The sequence below is a fragment of the Pongo pygmaeus genome, chromosome 1 (assembly GCF_028885625.2).
Source record: "Pongo pygmaeus isolate AG05252 chromosome 1, NHGRI_mPonPyg2-v2.0_pri, whole genome shotgun sequence".
NCBI classification, from domain to species: Eukaryota; Metazoa; Chordata; class Mammalia; order Primates; family Hominidae; genus Pongo; species Pongo pygmaeus.
Genome location: NC_072373.2, coordinates 173,067,611 through 173,090,270, shown reverse-complemented (window position 1 = coordinate 173,090,270; position 22,660 = coordinate 173,067,611). Strand labels below are relative to the sequence as shown.

At 41.3% G+C, this 22,660-nt stretch overlaps 1 protein-coding gene across 9 annotated transcripts in view; it reads right to left on the bottom strand.

Annotated features, from left to right (window-relative positions):
• The window catches only part of DAB1 (DAB adaptor protein 1), a 431,942-nt gene that overhangs the window by 253,108 nt on the left and 156,174 nt on the right, over nt 1-22,660 (bottom strand). The window contains exons 1-2 of one of the 9 annotated variants that reach the window (XM_063655166.1): nt 20,483-20,602; nt 16,162-16,320 (exon numbers count right to left, since the gene is read on the bottom strand). The exons of the other annotated variants lie outside the window; for them this stretch is intronic. Coding sequence (XP_063511236.1) covers nt 16,162-16,189 — 28 coding nt within the window. The 5' untranslated portion in view covers nt 16,190-16,320; nt 20,483-20,602. Of the gene's footprint in view, nt 1-16,161; nt 16,321-20,482; nt 20,603-22,660 lie in introns of those variants that run through there. 9 annotated transcript variants of the gene reach the window in all.

The window sequence follows — 22,660 nt, the reverse complement described above, 5'->3', positions numbered from 1 at the left end:
TTAGTTACTCAGCAAATTAGGGAAACAGGGACTTCATCAAATCCTCCCTTAACTTTCTACAAGTGGCTTCAAATAAACACCATAAAAAGTGGTCTGAAACACTCTGAGTCTCCATTTCTTCTTTTGTAAAATGAGGGTAATAATAAATAACTCATAAAATTATCTGGAGGAAAAAATGCTATAATTTATGTAGACTCATAAAGCAAGGGGCTTAACATATAGTAGTCAATAAACTAACATAGCGCTCTGATATGGTTTAACTCTGTGCCCTTACCTAAATCTCATGTCAAATTGTAATCCCCATGTGTCAGGGTAGGGTACTGGTAGGAGGTGATAACCTGAAAATGTGGAAGTGACTTTGGAACTGGGTAAGGGGTAGAGGTTGGAACAGTTTGAGGGACTCAGAAGAAGACAGGGAAATGTGGGAAAGTTTGGAACTTCCCAGAGACTTGTTGAATGGTTTTGAACAAAATACTGATAGGGATATGGAAATGAAGTCCAGGCTGAGGTGGTCTCAGGTGGAGATGAGGAACTTATTGGGAACTGGAGTAAAGGTCCCTCTTGCTATACTTTGGCACAGATTCGTGGCATTTTGCCCCTGCCCTAGAAATCTGTGGAGCTTTGAACTTGAGTGAGATGATTTAGGGTACCTGGTGGGAGAAATTTCTATTTTTTTAATTATACTTTTCTAGGGTACGTGTGCACAACGTGCAGGTCTGTTACACAGGTATACATGTGCCATGTTGGCTTGCTGCACCCATCAACTCGTCACTTATATTAGGTATTTCTCCTAATGCTATCCCTCCCCCAGGCCCCCATCCCCTGAAAGGCCCCAGTATATGATGTTTCCCTTCCTGTGTCCAAGTGTTCTCATTGTTCAATTCCCACCTATGAGTGAGAACTTGTGGTGTTTGGTTTTCTGTCCTTGTGATAGTTTTCTGAGAATGATGGTTTCCAGCTTCATCCATGTCCCTGCAAAAGACATGAACTCATCCTTTTTTATGATTGCATAGTATTCCATGGTGTATATGTGCCACATTTTCTTAATCCAGTCTATCATTGATGGACATTTGGGTTGGTTCCAAGTCTTTGCTATTGTGAATAGTGCCGCAATAAACATACTTGTGCATGTGTCTTTATAGTAGCATGATTTATAATCCTTTGGGTATATACCCAGTAATGGGATAGCTGGGTCAAATGTTATTTCTAGTTCTAGATCCTTGAGGAATAACCACACTGTCTTCCACAATGGTTGAACTAATTTACACTCTCTGGTGGGAGAAATTTCTAAGCAGCAAAGCATTCAAGAGGTGACCCAGATGTTTCTAAAAGTGTACATGCATATGCATGAAGAAAGAGATGGTCTGAAATAGGAACTTATATTTAAAAGGGAAGAAGAGCATAAAAATTTGGTAAATTTGCAGCCTGACTAGGTGGTAGAAAATAAAACTCATTTTCTGAGGAGAAATTCAAGTGAGCTGCAGAAATTTGCATATGTAACAAGCAGCCAAGTATTAATAGCCATGATAATGGGGAAAATGTCTCCAGGGTATTTAAGAGATCTTCGCAGCAGCCTCTCCTAGGCCTCCTAGGCCTGGAGGCCTGAGGGAGAAAAATGGTTTCATGGGCAAGAACCTCCCACCCGCTGCCCCCTGCTCTGTGCAGCCTTGGGACATGGCACCCTATGTCCCAGCTGCTCCAGCTCCACCCATGGTTAAAAGGGATGAAGGTACATCTTGGGCTATTGCTTCAGAGGGTGCAAGCCCCAAGCCTTGGCAGCTTCCATGTGGTGTTGAGCCTGCAGGTGCACAGAAGGCAACAGTTTGAGAGCCTCCACATAGATTTCAGAGGATGTATAGAAATGCCTGGATGTCCGGGTAGAAGTCTGCTACAGGGACGGAGATCTCATGAAGAACCTAGTGCAGAGGGAAAAAGTGGGGTTGGAGCCCCCCTAACCCACAGAGTTCCCAGTGAGACAATGGCTAGTGGAGCTGTGAGAGGAGGGACACTGTCCTCCAGACCCCATAAAGGTAAATCCACTGACAGCTTGCATGTGTACCTGGAAAAGCCACAGGCACTCAATGCCAGCCCATAAAATCAACCTCGGGGGCTATACCCTGCAGAGCTCCAAGGGCAGTGCTGCCCGAGGCCATAGGAGCCCACTCCTTGAATCAGTGTGCCCTAGGTGTGAGACATGGAGTCAAAGGAGATTATTTTGAACCTTTAAGATTTAATGACTGTCATACTGGGTTTTGGACTTGTATGGGGCCTGTAGCCCTTTGGTTCTAGCCAATTTCTTTCTTTTAGAATGGGAACATTTACCCACTGCCTGTACCCCCATTGTATCTTGGAAGTAACTAACTTGTTTCGATTTTACAGGCTCACAGGCAGAAGGACTTGCCTTTTCTCAGATGAGACTTTGGACTTGGAATTTTGAGTGAATGTTGGAGTTAAGACTTTGGGAGACTGTTGGGAAGGCATGATTAGTTTTGAAATGTGAGAAGGACATAAGATTTGGGAGGAGCTAGGGGCAAAATTATATAGTCTGGCTCTGTGTCTCCACTCAAATCTCATGTCAAATTGTAATCCTCACACGTCAGGAGAGGGGCCTGGTGGGAGCTGATCAGATCATGGGGGCAGATTTCACCCTTGCTGTTCTCATGATAGTGAGTTCTTCACAAGATTTGACCATTTGAAAGTGTGTGGTATGTCCCCCTTCACTTTCTCTCTCCCTCCTGCTCTGCCATGGTAAGATGTGCTTTTTTCCCTTCTCCTTCTGCCATGACTGTAAGTTTCCTGAGTCCTCCCAGTGATGCTTCCTGTTAAGTCTGTGGACCTGTGAGTCAGTTAAACCTGTTTTCTTCATAAATCACCCAGTCTCATGTAGTTCTTTATAGCAGTGTCAGAACAGACTAATATAAGCTCCTATCTTTTGTATTTTCATGAATTTTGAACTTCACTTAACTGATGTAGTAGATTGCTATGGAAGAGACGGTAGGATGTTTCTAAAACCCCTAAGGGCACAGCTCTTCCTCTGTGGTACACAACTAGCCTATATTTACCAGGCTTCCTTGTTGTTAGGAAAGCCTTGTGACTGGTTCTAGCCCACATAATATAAGTAGAAGTGATGAGTGTAACTTTTAGGCTTGGCCCATAAAGATCACTTATATGGATGCTCTTCTATGCCCATTCTCCTTGCTAATTGGCTGGAATGCAGACCAGCCCCATGAAAACCTTGGAAGTTACTTGTAGAAAATGGCAGAGCCTCCTTTGGCCTTTGTTCCTGAATGACTGCCTGGAAAAGAGACACCCTCCAACTGGTTCACCTACTCAGTACTGTCAAATGAGCAATAAATTAACTTCAATTTTGCCTGAATGATTATACAGTCATCACTTGGTATCTAAGGGGGATTAGTTCCAGGACCCTTGTGGATACCAAAACAAGAGGATGCTCAAGTCCCTGATATAAAATGGCATAGTATTTGCATCTAACATGTACATATCCTCCTGTATACTTTAAATCATCTCTAGATCACTTATAACAATGAATACGATGTAAATTCTATGTAAATAGTGAATCTATTTTATTGTTCTTTAAATCTGTTTATTTTATTGTTGTTTTGTTATTTTTATTTTTATTTTTTTAAAATACTTTCAATCCATGGTTGGTTGAACCTGAGAATGCCGAACCTGTAGATGAGGAACCTCTAGATATGGAGGGTCAACTGTACATTTTTATGACAGTGGCCATAATTACTCTAACATAACTGCACAGTCCTTTAGGGCAGAATCTATAGCAATAAATCCACCCCATAGTTAGAACAGTGTTTAGCCAATAGTATATATTCATTAAATATATACTATGCTTCTAAACGACTTTTTAAAAACCGAACAAACATATGACTGTATCAGCTAACAAGTGCCAGTGCTGAAAATGTGTCCTTGAATTTGAATTCATGGACTTTTTGAAAATTGACTATAAAAACAGTGTTCAAAGTGTTACAGTTCCTGGATTTCCTGCCGTGTAATTCTCAGCACATATTGATTTTGAAGCTCAAATCTTTGCAATTCCCTGATAATGCTATTCCTCAGAATAATGAAGCAGGAAGGTCTCCTATGCCCACAATTGTGCTAGTTGTGTAGGAACTGTGATTTTCTTTAACCACAGGTATCTGCATTTGCTCAGGCCCTCATTACTGTATATGGGATGTTATTTAACCTCCAATGAATCTTTCGCTAGCATTTTTCCTCCTCCTCGTGAGACCCAGTTGAGTCCCTTGCAGTTGCAGCATTATTCACTATCATAGGTCTCAGGATAATTAACAGAGTTAAGCCACCTGCTTTTTGCTGCCCTTCAAACAAGACAGGCATATTAAGTTCATGATCCCTAGATGTGGGCAGTGCCAAGTCAGACCGTCTATAAAGGTTTCACACAGTGCTTCAGGCTTAAGTCAATTATTCAATTGTTAAGTGTCTACTGAAGGCTTTTCAAGTGTTTTTTGCCAGTGAGGAAATTATGATCTAGCCAAGGTAATAAAACAAATAGTCAAAGTAGCACAGTAACTGAATTTTGATGTGGATCTTGTATATACAGAGAAAAAATCCACATTTTGCATTATGGCAATGTATTTACTCCATCCTATTGAGTATCATGCCCAGGCCTTATTCTAGAAGCTGGACATTTATCAGTGAATAAAACTCCCAACCTCATAAAGTGATCAATCGTTTTTGTTTGTTTTTTGTTGTTGTTTTGTTTGTTTGTTTTGAGACAAGGTCTCACTCCATCACCCAGGCTGGAGTGCAGTGGCATAAACAAGAGTTCACTGCAGCCTTGGCCTTCTAGCCTCAAGCAATCTTCCCACCTTAGTCCCGCAAGTATCTGGAATTCCAGGTGCATGCCACCACCCCCAGCTAATTTTTGTATTTTTTGTAGAGATGGGGTTTCACCATGTTGCCCAGGCTGGTCTCAAACTCCTGAGCTCAAGCCATCCACCCGCCTTGGCCTTCTAAAGTGCTGAGATTACAGGCATGAGCCACCACACCTGGCCTCAACCTTATGGTCCAACTTACACTTTGATAGGAACACACCATGACTTGTTCTGCTTTTGCAAGTCCTCTCCCTAGAATGCTCTAGTGCTCTTTCCACTCACTGCCTAATCCCACTGATGGAGCTTTGTATATCTGAAAACTATTACTCCATGCAGACTTCTGCCCAGATATTTCCTCTTCTATTATGCTGCTATGATAATCTATTGTTTTCAGATTAAAACATATCTTACTCTGTGTTGCTTGCATTAATTTTATTTTTGCATTTTTATTGTTATAAACATACATAGGTTTATCTTCCCTCTTAAAAGGCAGTTTTAGAAGGTAAGCCCTGTGTCTTACTTACCTTTAAATCTCAAAGTCTGAATTCAGGACTGGCACACAAATAATTCAGCAAACTTTTGCTATACTGAACTCAACTGCAGAGGAGGAAATCAAATCCCAAAGAAATAAAAGTTCTTGCCCAAGACCACAGAACTAGTTAGTAGCAGAGCTGAAACCAGATCAGTGCCCTTGCCCAGATTAATCAGATTCCTTGCCATGGACCATGTGGTTTGTGGGAATTTTGCATGAAAACACAAATGTTAATTCCTCACCTCAGCTGGCAGGATGCTGTACGCCAATCTGTCTATGTTTGGTAGTATAATTATTTATGTCACTAATGTTTCAATACCTTTGTATGTATTCAGGTTATAATTATTGAGGAATAAAATATATAAAAGTAAAATACTGGAGTACTTATGCGAGGAGGTACTCCAGTCTAGGCAGAGACCAGCAAACATATTAAAAGCTATAATAGTTCTCTTCCTTCCTCTTATCACATTATAAAATGTTTAAGGGCAGACTTAGTTTCTTTAGAGACATTCCTATTGCCTAGCACAGAAAACTGCCTTCCAATAAAATGTATTTAAAATAAATTAACTCTAGCAAATCTTTCCAAAATTTTTCATTTCCCTATACTCTAGTAAGAATCCATAGCTTTTCATAATTTATACTTGCCTATCATTATAGAATATTAGGCCCACACCTAAGATTTGCTCACCAGGCAACAGCTGTTCACTAGTTTATTATTTTAGTAAATATAATTTTTTAATATTTTACCTGGATAAATTACTAAATCCTTTATATTCATATATCATGTTGTCTTTTCAGAGGGGCTACTTTTACTTCTCATTATACAGATGAGAAATCTGAGACCATGGAGACATAACTTGACTAGTGTCATCCAGATGGCATTTTTCACAGCCAGGATTTGAACTTACATCTTTCTGGAATCAAAGCTCATGCTCTTCTTACTATTTCAGAGTTCATAGATTATATGTGTGGTAGTATGAGGGACATGGAGGTATATGTGGGAAAGTACAGCGCTATTTGGTTGAAAGAACAAAATGTGGTATTATTGGATTTATAGAGAAACTATATATTATTGTACATGGTTTTCATACCTTGAGGTGTGTAGTTGTACAAATGTCATTCTGTACAGAAATGCTACCAGATTTTACCAATGTGAATGACCGTCCTTGAATATGGTAGTTTAAATGGTTAACTGTCTGTGTAAATGTGAAATTTCTTTTTAAGTGAAAGGTCTTGCTGCAAGAAGAAGAATGGCTTTGGGACTGCCAACTTACAGGGCCATTTCTGAAAACCCAGTCATTATGTTGCCTTGATATTACTGTTAATCATGAGTGTCCTTAGAACTTATTGAAATGCTAAGAATTTTTGGTGAGGATGTACACCGTTTCATCTTTTAGGCAGATAAGTCTCCTTTAGAGACCAACCTTATGAAATTGTCTAGCCTGCTAGAGCTGAATAATTTTGTAAAATAAGTATTGAAAGGTTTAGTGTATTATATAGCCAATCACCTCGAGTACACTGCAACAGCCAGTAAGAAGCTTAAACATACTCTTGAAGAGACAAAAAGAGACATCATTAGACAGGGCTTATAACTATAACTGCTGCCCCCTTGATTTTCTCATTTCAGGGCTTGTATCAGCTCAGTTTCAACAGAGAGCAAAGAAAAAAAATCTTCCCTTTTAACTTGCTTATTGAAACAGAAGGAATTTTTTTCCTTGCCGGTCTCTGAAACCCTTTTTCACCAAACAAAACCTGCTGGGAGAAGTTTTCATTCTTTGTTTGGAGACAATAATTTTGGAAACACAAAACTGTGAACTTTCTATGAGATCAGAGGATTTGGAATGGGCACATGGTGTGCTGAGGCACCAATAGGGAATGACCTCTGTCGTGACAGCCCTCCAGCACACATGCCCCATAAAGACCTCCTAGGCCACAGGCCTGTGAATTGATGCATAAGTCACGGGGCAAGATGAAAGTGAAACACACCTCAAGCTGTCTTGCTTTTCCTTTAAGTCCTTAAGGATAAGTCACAGCTATTGTTACCCCAATATTAGTGAATCGAAGACTTCAAAGAAGAGTTTTCTATAACTTAAAAGAGTAGATTTAAGAATGGGGAAATTCCATTTATATCCAATGTAAAGATACATTCATTTGCCCTGCCCTTGTGCTTAAAAATCTTTCATCCATCACTGACTAATTATCAGTGCAAATCTGGCCCACAGCCTATATTCTCCCATTTGATTCTGTAGCAGGTGGATGAAATTTCAGCTACAGTAAACCCAGTCCGTATAATCTAAGTCCTGCATTAGCAACTCGTAGCTTACCCTGAAGAAGTCTAGATGAGGTCAGGGCCCTGAGTCTATTTGATTCCATTGATAATAACAATAAACCTCAGGACTATTTCAAGGAGACTGTAAATGCACTGAGTTTATTTCCATGAAAATTAAACAAAATAATCAGTTTGGTGATCTCCTTTAACACAGATTAAATGTAAGGTTTATTGTTCTCTTAAAAAAAAGTTTGTTTATGTACCCAACAAACAGTTAATTTGTACCTACTATGTGCCAAATATGAAGTCTCTTGTTCTAGTTGGACAAACAGAGAAATAGACCAACAATGAAAATATGCTGTGATCAGTAATACAACAGATGTAAAATAAATATAGATGATTTGGTCTCTGAGAAGGGCACCCAACCCAGGAAAACAGGGGCATGTATTACAGGCAAAGATTCAGAGCTGAGAGAGAACAGGCTCCCTGTAAGGCCCTGTCGACAGCTGGGATGGCTGGAGTACAGTTATGAAACAAGAGAGGCAGACGGTAGGCAGATCAAGGGGCTTAAAAATCATGCTAACCTGAAAGATTACAAAGCAGGAAAGTGGCAGGACCAGTTTTGCATTTCAGGCAGCCAAGGCCCAGATAGATGAATGGGCTAAATCAAGTCTGATGGGAGAAAGAGGCCAGCAGTCCGTACAACAGAGACACCCTTGCCCTCTTTTAATTAATAGGAAGTTGGCATCGCTCTTTCATTCCACCCTACTGCAGTGTCCCATATGAGGAGTGAGTCATCTGATCCTTGAGGCTGGGAACAGCTGGGAGGAGTGGAGCTCTTCTGCTTCGGGATCTGCATAAGGGCAGGGGGCACATTCAAGTCAGGCCAACCAGGGCAAGCTCTGCCCATGGATGTGCATTAAGAGAGGCGGCCACGGGAGGACGGAAGGGTAGCACTGTCCTCATCCCCATTACCGGCTGAGTGACTGTTAGTTCTACACACCTCATTTTAACTCAAGTAGGACTCCAGGTATAGACCTGGGAGGGATCTAAGTCACGTTCTCCAGCCCAGCTTTGCCAGACACAAAAGATATATTTTTGTCTCTGTTTGGCTCCTGTGTCTGATTTGCAGTTGGCTCAAAATGCAGAGGGAGAGGAGTATGATGAACCAACCCTCCTAAAGATTCCCCAGCAAGGGCCCAAATCACACAGTGGCAGACAGGGTAGGAAGGAGGAAAGAGAGTCCAGAGATAATGAAGTTTGAATTTAGTGATCCCCAGGATGTAGTATCATCAGTAAAGGACAAGCAATCTTTCAAAACCACCACAAAATAAAACAACTACAACACCCTTGAAATGAAAAATAGAAAGTCTGATAAGTTAGCACTCTTATTTCTACATTTCTTGATATGGTTAGTGTATCTATTTTTCATATAAAACTTTCTTGTGTCAAAAATCATATTACAACCATCCTCTACTCCCCATATATTTTAGTCTCTGTGATGAAAAATAATTGCATTGAAGGGGGAAGGGTGCCATGTTTGGACCTCCTTAATCAGTGCATTACCTGATAGGACATTTATTAAGGATAAAACATTTCTTTTATCCCAATAGCTGCCTCAGCAGTTGTTAAGATGAGTAGGGGGAGGGGAAAGAAAGCCTTTATCATTTCCTGATCTCTCTAGCAAATTGCCAATTTATGCACAGAATATTACAAATACTGCTGAATTATGTGAGCCTGGAATTAATTTAAAGAATCTTCCCCTTCTTTGAGTGCCCAGGGATTTGGCTTATCTTTATTTGCTGAAAGAACCATGTCACTGAAAGCAGTCCCAGGATTATTTCAAGTGAATGAATAATGAAATCGCCCAGCTTCCTAATGGTTTCCAGATTCCATGACTACCTCAGTACACTCTCCTGGGCTGGTTCATCAGCTGGGCTTCTCTCACTGTGGGTGAAGCCACCAGGCTCGGAAGCAGGAGCTTCTGCATTGAGTAATTAAGGCCAGTGAGGACAACCCAGTGTCACCAGGGTTACTGAAGTCTGCTTTGGAAAAATGCAGAAAAGACATTTCATCCTTCAGACAGCATCATTAGGGTAACACACACAAAATAATCAATTACCAAAATCAGCTATTTTTTAATAATCCTTCACTGGTGTGAAATGCCTTAATCACATCAGAAATCATTGCTCTTGCTAGAGGTAAGTATACACCAAACAACAGGGCTTCTTGTTTGGTGTATATTTCTTGGCTTTAAAACAAGGGCAAATTCAGGATGATACACTAAGAATTCAAATAAATCACTGTTTTACACAAAGATGTGTATGTACCATGGCTAACCTCCTAAAAACACTCCACTCATCACATTGGTTGGCTCCAGTAACTGTCTAGGTTATTTCTTTTCTTGCTAAGCAATGAATATTAATTGTGGAAAATTTGAAAAATATAAATACAAGGATGAAAACAAAATGCATGCTTAATATTAAAAAAATCAAAGATATAGATATATACATATTTAATATTTGGGATATTTCCCTCCAATAAATAATGTTTCTACTCATCTCCAAACACACACACACACACACACACACAATTGAAAATTCTGACTTCCATTCTGGTTTTCCACTTACATCATAAGTATCGTGTCAAGTCCTTAAACATTTAAAAAAATGGTATACAGCATTCTTTATGTCCATAACATAGAAGGTAAAAGACTACTATTTTTTTCTTTTTAGTGTCGAATCCCCAACATTCAAAACAGTGCCTGACAAATAGTAAGTGCTCAATAAACATCTCATGAATGGATAAATGAAATAACTAGAATGAACAAAGGAATGAATGAATGGTTTTCCCTCTGAAAACAGTGTCAGGTAAAGTGGACAACTCACTGCTTCTCCAAGAAACCAATAAATATGTCAGAGGCAGGCTCTATAACAATCATTTTTCAAGCTTATACAGGTTGAGCCAAACCTGGGTATGAAATTGTCTTAACTCATATTATCATATACTTTATCTTCTATGAATCCCAAACAATGCATCTCCTCTAGCACGACAACTAATATCCAACTCTTCTGTATTGTTAAAAAAACAAAACAGGCTAGGTGAGGTGGCTCATGACTGTAATGCCAACAATTTGGGAGGCTGAGGCAGGCAGACTGCTTGAGCCCAGGAGTTTGAGACCAGCCTGGGCATCATGGCAAAACCCTGTACCAAAAATACAAAAAAATTAGCTGGATGTGGTGATGCATGGCTATAATTCCAGCTATTCGGGAGGCTGAGGTGGGAGAATCACCTGAGCCAGGAGGTCAAGGCTGCAGAGAGCTGAGATCACACCACTGCACTCCAGCCTGGGCAACAGAGAGAGACCCGGGTTCAAAAAATAATCAAAAAAAACAAGGCTTTTCTTTAAGAATATTCTAGCTTCTTACAGAGTCTACAGACTAAACCAGAATATTATCCCAGCATACTCACAAGGTCCTCTTACAATATTTCTGATAATTCTGTTGAGCTGCCATCTGAAGGCATTAAAATAAACAGTTGTAAATATCTACTGATTAAGCATTAAACCTAAGATATCCTAAAATTACTGCATTCAAGAGGCTGCCATTTCCTGACTATTCAGCTCTTTAGGTGCAATTTTGATATACTTGCCTTAATGTGCCATTTATTAAATGTATATCTTAAATCAGCAGTGAAATGAAACCAACATCATTAATTCCACAAAAATCAAGGAACAGACATGTGTGTTATCCTGCCCTGTGCATTGTTATCAGCATGTTACTTCCCATGCTGGATATTACAATTGCTTGATATTATCCCTTATTACTTTAAAGGCAATTTTACATTTCACATCCAAATTAACGGCTAATCTCAAAAGGCTTATTATGTTTAATTACTTTTTGTTCCCGAATCCTCTCTTACACCCTGCACATTCTTTCCTTAAATGATGCTCAAAAACTCGAAGTGTAATCAGAGATCACAAAAGTTGTTAAATTGTGGATGTTAATTAGAATAGAGACAGGATCTGGAAAATAATTTATCTAAATCCCAGAGTAAGGGGTCTCTGGGGTTCATAAAAAGGTCATATTTGATCAGTTTAAAGATCTGGCAAAGGACAAAGTTTTGGGGTCCAGCTCTGACTCTCACATGTCATGTCTTTAAGCAAGTTGCTCCACCTCTCTGGTCTTCATTTTCCACATTTACCCATCGGAGGCTTCCCTGTGCCACAGCCAGCACCACATTCAGATACACAAAGGGTCTTTCAAGCCCCAACTTTGTCCACAGCCTCAGCTTGGAACTGCTTGCTCTTACACATGTGACACTCAACTTTCTAGACACCACAGATCTCTTTGGATTCTGACCTTATGCCTTGCTTTCTTTTACTATCTTGCCTTGTTCTTCAGACTCCAACCCTTGAATAATATTGCCAGTTCTGTATTCTCAATTTTCTTCTTCATCAAGATTTGTAGTTGCTGCCTAGCTAGCCTGTTTCTTCCTGACATGGGAGAAGCCTTGGCTTTCTCCAGAAGCATCCTGGACTCTGGGGTCCAGCTCAGGCTTCCCGGACTAGCTGGCCTCTGTTTGCCAAAGCAGCCTCCAGTAAGCCCTGGCAGTCTAGCAGCCACTGTTCCTGGACCGGACCCATCCCAGTCCCTAGACCTAGTCTGACTGAAGCAGGATTTATACCATGGTTTCAGAATTTTAGGGTTGGCATTTAAGTTGTTTTTAGAACGCTGTAATGTGGGCTCAGCGGTCCTATATGAGTTTCATTCACTGACAATCAGACCTGGGATCAAGAGTCCTCAGGATGACTTCCTTGCCAAAACCTTGTTTCCCTAAACTGAAATAATAAACCCCTCTTGGCCATGGTCTCCACTCTTGGGGTTTGCTGAATTGCCTTCCCCAGCACCCAGGCCTGCTCTAGGACAGAAGTTGGGCATTAGCCCCTACTTGGTGGCCATGGTTGTATCTCCTGCAAACAAATTGCCTAGATGTCTCCAACACTGCCAGCTGCTTCCACAATGCTGACTGCCACGTCCAGTCTCCAAAAGTGTGCTCTGTTAGGACCTGTGAAATTCTGCCATGCTAACTGCAGCCTGATTAAAAACTTAATGCCTAGCATTTTCTTTGTATGTATCTATGGTGGATAAGGCACATGCATTATCTCTTTTACATCCTCCCAATAATCCATATAGAAAATGTATTATCCCACTTTAAAGATGAAGAAACTGAGGCCAAGATAGGTGAGGGTATCAGAACTTGGACTTGATCTATGTCTTTTATTGACAGGTGATTTCTCTTTCTATTTGTATTTGTCTCCTATGTGACTGTAATAAATTCCCCCAAACTTGGTGGCCTAAAATATCTGAAATTTATTTTCTCAAGGATTTAGAGGCCAGGAGTCTTAAATCAGTTTCACTGGGCTAACATTAAGTTATCAAGAGGCCATACTCCCTCTGGGGGCTCTGGGAGAGAATCTACCCCTTGCCTCTTCTAGGCTTTGGTGGCTGCAGGCATTCCTTGGCTTGTGGCCACATCTTTCCACTCTCTGCCTTGTGGTCACATTACCTTCCTCCTCTATGTCAAATCTCCCTCAGCCATCCTCTTAAAAGAACACTTGTGACTGCATTTATTTAGGGCCTACCTGGATAATGTCCCTACCTTAGTTTAATTATTAATACCTTAGTTTTATTATTAATACCTTAGTTTAATTATTAATACCTTAGTTTAATAAGAGCCTTAGTTTAATCCCACCTGCAACATCCCATGTAAGGCAACATGCACAGGTTCTGGGGATTAGAATGGGAATATTTGAAAGGTCAATTTTTCAAGCTGTGACACTAGTAAATAATCCATTTCCAATTTTCATAATTGAAAACACTGGGGTTTTTTGGCATTGCAGGTATAAAATTAATACTCAGCAAAGTGAATTTTCTAGATTTCCATAAAATTTGTTTGTATTTCTCACATCCATGATCTCATAAATTCTTCAAAGCAGTAGGGACGTAGGCATTAGTATGCCCATGTTACAGCAGAGGAAACTGAGGCTCAGGGAAAAGAGATTCTCACCAAAGGTCACACAGTAAGAAGGAGGCAGCTGAGATATGAACCCAGTAATTCCTGACTTTCAAGTGAGTGTGAGCACTTTTCTGCCTGATCAATCATCATCCTCCCTGAGATGGTCTTCCAACCCAATCATTTCCCTTTTTACTTCCAGAGGACAGATGTGTCCTCTCCCCTGCATTCCCATCAGCTGGAGAGTCACCAGGGCCACTCTGTTTTTGTTCATCAGAGCTGTGCTGTTTGTCCTTCTCTTGTAACACATCGAGATCATGATTTCGATGAGCTTTTCTCCCAAATCGCTTTCCTCATCCATAAATTGCATTACTTTCTCCCCTTGTAATTATTCTACATTTTTGTACTTTGAACTACATTTACCATCTGCTAGCCCAATTACGCAAATGATCCAAATCCTTTTGAATCTGGTTAAATTGTTCGACAGGATTTGCTCGCTCTCCACTTCTAAAATCATCTGTGAACCTGGATGTGACACATCGAGTCTTAAATAGATGGGAGTGGGAAGGTGGGAGGTGGGGGTAGGGGTGGGAGCAATATGTCAGCATGATGTCAGGGAGAGAATGGGAGGCACAGGCTTGGTGAGGAGGGTGAGTTCTGCACCCACATCCCCAGGAGCTGGGGAGCTAATTGTATCAACCTCTGAATGTGCAGGTTCAGCACCTCTGATGTTTCATTTTCTCATGCAACAAAAAATGAATTCTCTACTTTCATGCCTGCTTGGAAGATTTTTGTGAGGATTAATGAGATGGTTTTGATTAAGCACCTTGGAGAGAAACACTACATAGATCACCGGCATCTGGCTAATGTTACACACTTAGCTGTTGTGAAATATAAACCACAGTCACAACTCGCTGTACCAACATTCTATCCTTTGGTCTCTGCCTTCGCTCTTTGCATCCAGGCCGCTGTCCGACCTCTTTGGGTCATTCAGCCAAGAAACTCTAGTAAGACCAGCTGGGGAGACAGAACACAGGCACAGCCCTTGTCTTCAGAAGACTCACAGTTGAGACCAGGAAGACCAGTGAAGAAGTGACTGAGACACAGTAAGGTGAGGCCTACAGTGAGGGAAGCAGAAGATGCTAAAAGAGTAGGGAGGACAGTTCTGTAATTCAGATTGGCTGGCTGGTCAGGGCATAGGATTCTAGTATGAAAAGTAGCTGAACTAAGTCTTAACCATCAAGTAGGAGCTGGTCTTGAGAGAGCAAGAAGAGTATTCCAAGACTGAGTGAACCACACGTGCAAAGACTTAAAAAATGAGGGGCAGCGCAGGTTCCAGAATATTTGAGGCCCTGCTGGTTCCTAGTTAGCCGAGGCAAGGCAGAGCAACGTGAGATGCTGCAAAACACAGAGTAAAGGACACACAGTTGAAGGGAGCACAATTTGTAATTTATGTGGGTCATAGCAAAACTAGTGTGCCACAGGAAATAAAGAGGTTATTCATCAGTTTTAAGAGGAACTCTTCCCTCCGCCAATTGCTGCCAATTACTTCTGAGCTTCTGCAACCTTGACATGGGTACTGAATGATTAAAATTAGACATCGAGCACTATCTTAGAAGGTTTTCACAGCTTTCCAGATAATTGTTGTTGTTGTTTTAAACATCAACCTCTATTTCTTCTTATTTGCTAATTTTCCAAGGAAGAGAGATTTTTTAAAAAGCAGGACACAAGTTTACACATTTCATAGTTTGTTCTTGATTGTTAATTCACTACTGAAATTATCCTTAGAAGACTTTAAGAACCCCACAATATAAACATCAGTGAATTAAATCCTAGGCACATAGAGAACTCGGCCAAGAAGGAGCCTCACCAGCCTGCCCCGCTAGTGTAGAGATTTAGCAATGCAAACCCTTCACCCCACAAATACTTACCAAGGGCAACAATACACCAGGGCTGTGCTCTGTGCTTAGACACAGAGAGAAGAGCATGACACAGTCTCTAGGTTCTTTCACGATGATCATAATTCAGTCTCAGTGACCAAACAGTCCACCTAATACTACGAGTGGGTAAAGCCCCCATTCACTGGGTGCTTACTGAGTGTCAGGCAGTAAAGTCAACTCATTGCTCATATCATCTCATTTCATCTTCATAATAACCTGTGGGAGGGGATCTCTTGGCAAATCCATTTAACAGATTATAAAACCAAGGCTTCATTTGTCCAACTTAAGCTACACATCCGGATTCCACACCCAGCAGTGAAACGTAGAGCCACAGATCAAACCTGAGTCAATTTGAATTCAAAGCCTGGTACCTTAACCCCTGAGAATTAGACTGTCTGTTAAGAGTCAATGACATGATGCAAACCCCACAGATCCTGAGGCTGCATGGCACAGAAAAGGGCCTTTACAGGATCCTCTAAGTTAATCCCCCATGGTACAGATAAGGAAACTGAGGTACAGAGAAGTCAGGGGACTCACCTAAGGTCACAAAGCAGGTTTGCAGCATCCAGTACTCTTGGTTTTCTCACACTGAGAGCGACTTCACCATATACCTTCCCCCATCACTGCATGCAAGCAGGACCTGGGCAGTTCTCAGGCCTTCCTGTGCCACCTCTTTCAGTCAGAAGAAGTTGGTTTCTACCGTAGAGCATGGAAGCATGGTTAAAAGAGCTAACTCTGAAGACAACCAGCCTGCGTTCACACTCTAGCTCTGCCATCTTCTGCTGTGGCCTTGGGCAAGTTATTAACCTCTCTGTGCCTCAATTTATCTCCCCCATTAAATGATAACAGCTGTGTGGATTAAATGAGTCACTATGTATAAGGGGCTTAAATCAGTACCTGGAGAGTGGCAAACACTCAATAATAGTTAGCTACATTACGATGACCACTCCCACCCTCCCGATTTGTTCTTACACACTGGCAAACCCCAGCACTCTGGAGCCTGCAGCCACCCCACCTGCCACCCCAACCTCCACAAGAAACACGGTCACGGTGTTTCTTGACCATTCTTCACTGAAAATCAATCTCCTTGGCCTCTGACATATTTTATCAGACAAACCTATACAGTATCCCTATGCATCCAACAATGAAATGTTTATTTTATAATGAGAGATGCTAGAGGTTAAAAGGCCTTTCAGAGGTCTCAGGCCAATTTCTCCCTCGCCCCACTCCACTTCACCCCCATAGCATGGTTCACCCCTTACTGTTCTTAATAATTTACTTATTTAGCAAGTGTGTTGTTTGCCTCTGCTCTCTGCTCCCACTGACTGAATGTAAGCTCCATGAAGTCAGTGATCCGTGTCTATTTTGGTGTATCCCAAGCAGCTAGAATTGATAATACATGTTGGTCTTAGCATGAACCAGACCTACTTCTCTGGTTCGCATAGAGTGCGACAGAGAAGTGAGGAAATGTCAAAAGCATCACTCAGCTCAGTAACTGGCACGTAGTAAGCACTCAGCACATTTGCTGACTAGTGAATGAAGTATCAGACAGACCACATGCTAGCAGAGTGACTTTGGACAAGTCACTTTCACCTGAGTCAACGTCAACCTCTAAAATGATAATCATGCCATGTGCCTCACAGATTGTTATGCCTATTAAATAATAAAAATACTTCTCCAGGATGAAGTGTGGTAAAAAATGTCATTGCTATTATGTATGGAAGACAGGGACATAGATAGTCACTGACTGATTCGTTATTTATCATTCATCTGTCCAGTACCTGTACTGGGCCAATGAAAATAAAAGAGACACAGCTATACTGTCTTTAAGGAGTTTACTGGTTGGAGGAGGGAGGAGAGAAGAAGATTTGGGAGGTAGGGGTCAGCGAAGGATTTCCAGCTGGTCAACAGAGGAAACAATTCTGTCAAACAAGCAAGGAAGAAAAGGATGCAGCTGGCATGGGTTGGAAAGCCACGTGTTGGGCAAGTTGAATCTATTAATACCACGAACCACTCTTGTCATTTAGCATTGTTATTCCCATCGTACCGTTAAGGAAGCTGATTAAATGACTTCCCCAAGGTCACACAGCTTTCTGTGGCAAAGGCCACGTTTGAACAGGCCTACTGAACTAAAATCACACCAACTCCAATCATTAGGCAAAACAGTCAAAGAGGAGTTTGGCATCTCTTTGAGAGCTCTTAGCCACATTTGGTGCCATGGTTAATACTGTGAGTTGGAACTTCAGGGCCTAAGGCCTGTGCTCCTGCGCCAGATGCTTCCCCCAGAGCCACCTATGAAGATAAAGACAGAGCACTGAAACCCACAGTTTGTCCTTACCTGCAGCCCAGCCACCAAATAGGGTGTGGCATTGCAATTGGCTGACAAGTCCCCAAAGTCAGTGATTTTACTTACACCTGCTTTCTGCTCTTATCACCCAGAGTTCTTTGTGGGAAATTCATTTCAATTTGTAAGAGACTCATTTGCATCCAGACTGATCACTGGTGTGATGCTTCCCTTTGTAAGGTATGGAATCCATAAAGTGAAATGTGATCAAGAGCATCCCAGAGCCTCTTCTGCTGAGTACAATGGGCAGGAGCACACCATCCTGCTCCCAGCCAGATTCTGAGAGAAGGTCCTTTGGAAGCATTCTCCAATGCTGAAAATATGGGCCCCATGCCCTAAGGGTACTAAGTGAAAACCCACCTCCCAGGTATCTCAGAACACAGCACCTGGCTGGTGTTGTCAGCCATGCAGGAAGTATTCCATGAGCACAACACATGCCAGACATTAAGGGTGTGGTGGTGTAAGGGGCTATCTTCCCTCAAGGAGCTCATGGACGTGAACGTCTCCAACTGGCATCTGTCTCTTAAAAGCAGTGTGACCTGAGGCAAGTTAGTTAAGCCCCTTGGGTCTAAGTTTCATCATCTATGGAATAAGAAGATACAATTTTTTTTTTTTTTTTGAGACGGAGTCTTGCTCTGTTGCCCAGGCTGGAGTGCAATGGCACAATCTCGGCTCACTGCATCCTCTGCCTCCTGGGTTCAAGCGATTCTCCTGCCTCAGCCACCTGAGTAGCTGGGATTACAGGTGCCTGCCACCATGCCCAGTTAAATTTTTTTTTTTTGTATTTTTAGTAGAGATGGAGTTTTACCATGCTGGCCAGGCTGGTTTTGAACTCCTGACCTCAGGTGATCTGCCCACCTTGGCCTCCCAAAGTGCTGGGATTACAGACATGAGCCACTGTGCCCGGCTGAAGATACAACTTTTTTTACTGAGTTGTTGTGAAAATTAAATGAAATGACGTATATAAAATGTTTCATGAAATGCCTGGACCTAGTAAGCACTTATTAACAGTAGCTGATAATAGCCCCAATGGTGGCTGTGGGGACATGGTATTAGGAGAAGTAGTAGCAGTGGTAGCAGCCACAGCAGTAAAGGATTAGGATGCTATCTATCCTTTCTGAGCGCTGTGAGCCACTAGGAGAAAATGCATCTCTCAAAGGCAAAGTACCTGAAAAAGCTGCAATTCTTCGGGATTGGAGAGAATAGCAAAGGAATAGAGGCTAGACTGGATGTCATTTAGTCAGAGCCAGCTTTTGTGCCAATAATTTTCATTACACTTGTTATCTCATTAAATCTTGACAGTTTTTCAAAAGATGAAATTGGGACTTAAAGTGGTTAGGTGACTTACTCAAGGTCATAGCTGTTTGATGGTAAGAGTCTGACCCCAAGCTCAGGAGTACCTCATTCCAAACTCACACTCTACCCTGTACCACAAGGGGAAAATTGTAAATGTTGGGACTGTGGGCTCCCTGAGAGCTCCTGGAGCCCTCCTGGTCTGGAAGGATGGCCTCTTTTCTGCTTCCCAACTCTGGTGTATGAATATCTTCTATATATCACGCTATACTCTTGACTTTTTGCATTAATCCATTTATTAATATGTCTTCCCAACCCACCTTCCCAAACTGTGAACTCTTTTTCTTTTCTGTATCTCATTGTATCTGTACCTCACATCATAGTATCTAAAACATAATAGACTTAATTCACTAAATATTTATTGTTCACCTACTAGACACAGAAAATTCTTCGAGGCATTTAGACTCCTCAATGAACAAAACACACAAAAAAATTTCCTGCCTTGTTAGAACTTACAGTCTATCATGGAAAACAGATACTCAACAGGAAACATAATAAATAAGTAAATTCAACATATGATCATTGAATAAGGTGAATAAATGAGTGAATGATTGATAGAATGGAGGATGGGTATTCTGATATCTTTCTAATCTGATCATGGTCATATTTTCAATGACAAATTCCGCATTGGTACAATTTCCGCATACATAGCCCTGATTTCATTTGATCTCACATCAATCCTGCAGAGGAGGCAATTATAGAATGATGGGCCTCATTTTGTGGGAAGGGAAACTGATGGTCAGTGATGTCCTGTACCTTAAACAAGGTTGAACCCCTAGAGAATGAGGACCCCTGAACATGGAGCCTAAACATTGAGAGCAGGTCTCGTGACCTCCCCCACCCTCCCAGGCTCTCACTCACCCTGGCTCAATTCCCTACTACCAAAGGTGAGGAAAGTTCAATTTTACTATCTGGCATTTTTCTTTGATTCCCTGATGTCTTGGTCTTAAGATGCTTTCTGATCACCCACTCTGTCTGTTCATGATGCACATATAAATATATCAGCTGTCAATATCAACAACAATAGTAATCTCAGAAAAAATAACTGCTTACATTTGTAGTCTTTGTCTATTTCCAAGGAGTTTTACTGTAACCTCATTTAATCCTCCCCTTAAACAACCCTTAGAAGTAGGAATAGTGGAGGTTTCATCTTGAATTTACCTGAATTTCATTTTGCGGCTTAGAAAACAGATCCAGGGAGATGAGGATACAGGCCAGAGTCCCTTGAGTAGGGAGCAGCAGCCGCAGGATGGGATGCCCAGCTCTCCTGGTACCCCAGTGGGCTCACTCCTCCCCTGTGCCCCACACCCAGCCCCCAGGCACGGTGAATTTTCTCAAAGCATCTCATTCATCATCTCTCAAACCCTTCTCTCTTCTGGTGAGTCAGCCACCGCCATCCATGTTTCTCATTTTTATGCGCCTGAGATGTGCAGGATGTGCGTTCTTGTGTAGAAGCCTGTAAAATCTATTTATGGACCTAATTGTCAGTTTTCATGAGTGACAGACATACAGTGCTTTGACTACCCAGCCTAATGTGTCTGTATCTGACATTTTAAATAGAACTCTCTTTTCCCCTGCCTGTTCTTTTAGGAAGTAATTTGAGATAGCAGGTATTTTTATATTCATATATCTTTAATTATATCTACACAACTGTCAGAGATTAATGATTTCCTCAATCTGGCTCTTCTTAAAGGAGAATTCAGAACTTACAAAACACTAAAAGCAGCTCAAGCGGATGCCGTCAGTAACAAAGACATTCCCAAGCAAGGGGTTTGGCTTCAGTCAAGTTTGAGTTCTCATTGTAGATTAATTTTGTGCAAAGTTTCTATGAATTATTGAAAAAGCAGCACTCGTGGACGGCCAATATAAATAGATCTATACATGTAAACCAATAAAAAAGCATGTGACAGACGGAGAGCAGGCTTGGAGTGGAACTAGTCCCTTGCCCCCAGAGAAATAAGTAGCAATAGGTCCCAGGTGGTATCTATGTATTTTGACCCCAAACAAAAATCTCAACTTCTCATGTAAGCAAACTCAGTCTAGAAGCTTGAGGTTAGAGAGGACTTCAGAAATAATTTCTCCAGCTCTTCCGCTTGATGCCAGAATTGCTGCTGCAGTAAAATTCACTTACCCATGGCTGTTGAGTGCCACACATGAGGCAGGCCAGGGGCCCATGCTAGGCACAAGGCATGGCTCCTGAAATCAAGGGACTCCCAATTTAGACGGAATAAAAAACAAGCAGAGTCATCTGCACACAATGGAAGAACAGCACTGAGGGATACTTACACATTGCTATCAGAAAAAGGGGAGGCAGGAAAGTGGGCACAAGTTTCCTGCTCACCAAGTATGTGATGTTGGGCAAATTAATTTCTTTTTCTTCATGAGTAAAATAGGATTAATAATATTTTCCCTTCATGAGTAGCAAATGACATCTGGCTTTTGTTTCCCATGCCTGTCCCATTTCTACTGCTCCCCTATATGAACCCCAAGCTCCAGCATCCTGAATTTCTCATCATTCCTCCAAAACACTATGATTCCTTACATCTCAATACATGGAGTGTCTCAGATGACTCACTCATGAATTCCTTTTGTTTAATAAACTTCTAATCAACTTTTATGATCTAGGTCCAATGCCACCTCCCCTGTGAAGCCTTCTTCAATCTCCCAGGTACATCATTCCTTTAATCCCTGGCAAATACCTTTATAAAGGTGCTTATCACACTGGACTACAGCAATTTTGTTATCTATCCTCACAACGAGTTTGTGTTTCAAGAAACACTGTTTTATATTTAATATCCTCAGGGTCTGGCTACTGACTGTCCAATGGCAGACAGGTACTTAATAAATTAATGAAATGAGTGAATACTGAATGAATGGATATATGATCAAAGAAATGATGAGCAATATGTATAAATACTTAGTAAACTATAATAAAAGAAGCTCCTGTTTAAAAATGATACCCTGTCCCCGATGCATGGGTAGGTTCATATAATTCTATCATCCACAACAATTCCACAAAATAGACTTGCTCTAAGTAAATTTATGGCATGGGCACTGAACAATCTCAACTGATGTCAGTGACACACAATGTCAGCCTTTTAGATACTGTAGTGGGCTAAATGGTGGTCCCAAAAAGGTACTGTCATGTCCTAATCTACCAATCCTGTGAATGTGAACAAATCTGGAAAACGATATAATTCTGCAGGTGTAATTAAATTAAGAATCTTGAGATGAAAGATCATCCTGGATTATTCAGGTAGGCCTTAAGTCCAATAATAAGTGTTCTCATAAGAGACACATAGAGGAGAAGTCTACGTGAAGGCAGAGCAGAAAGAGATG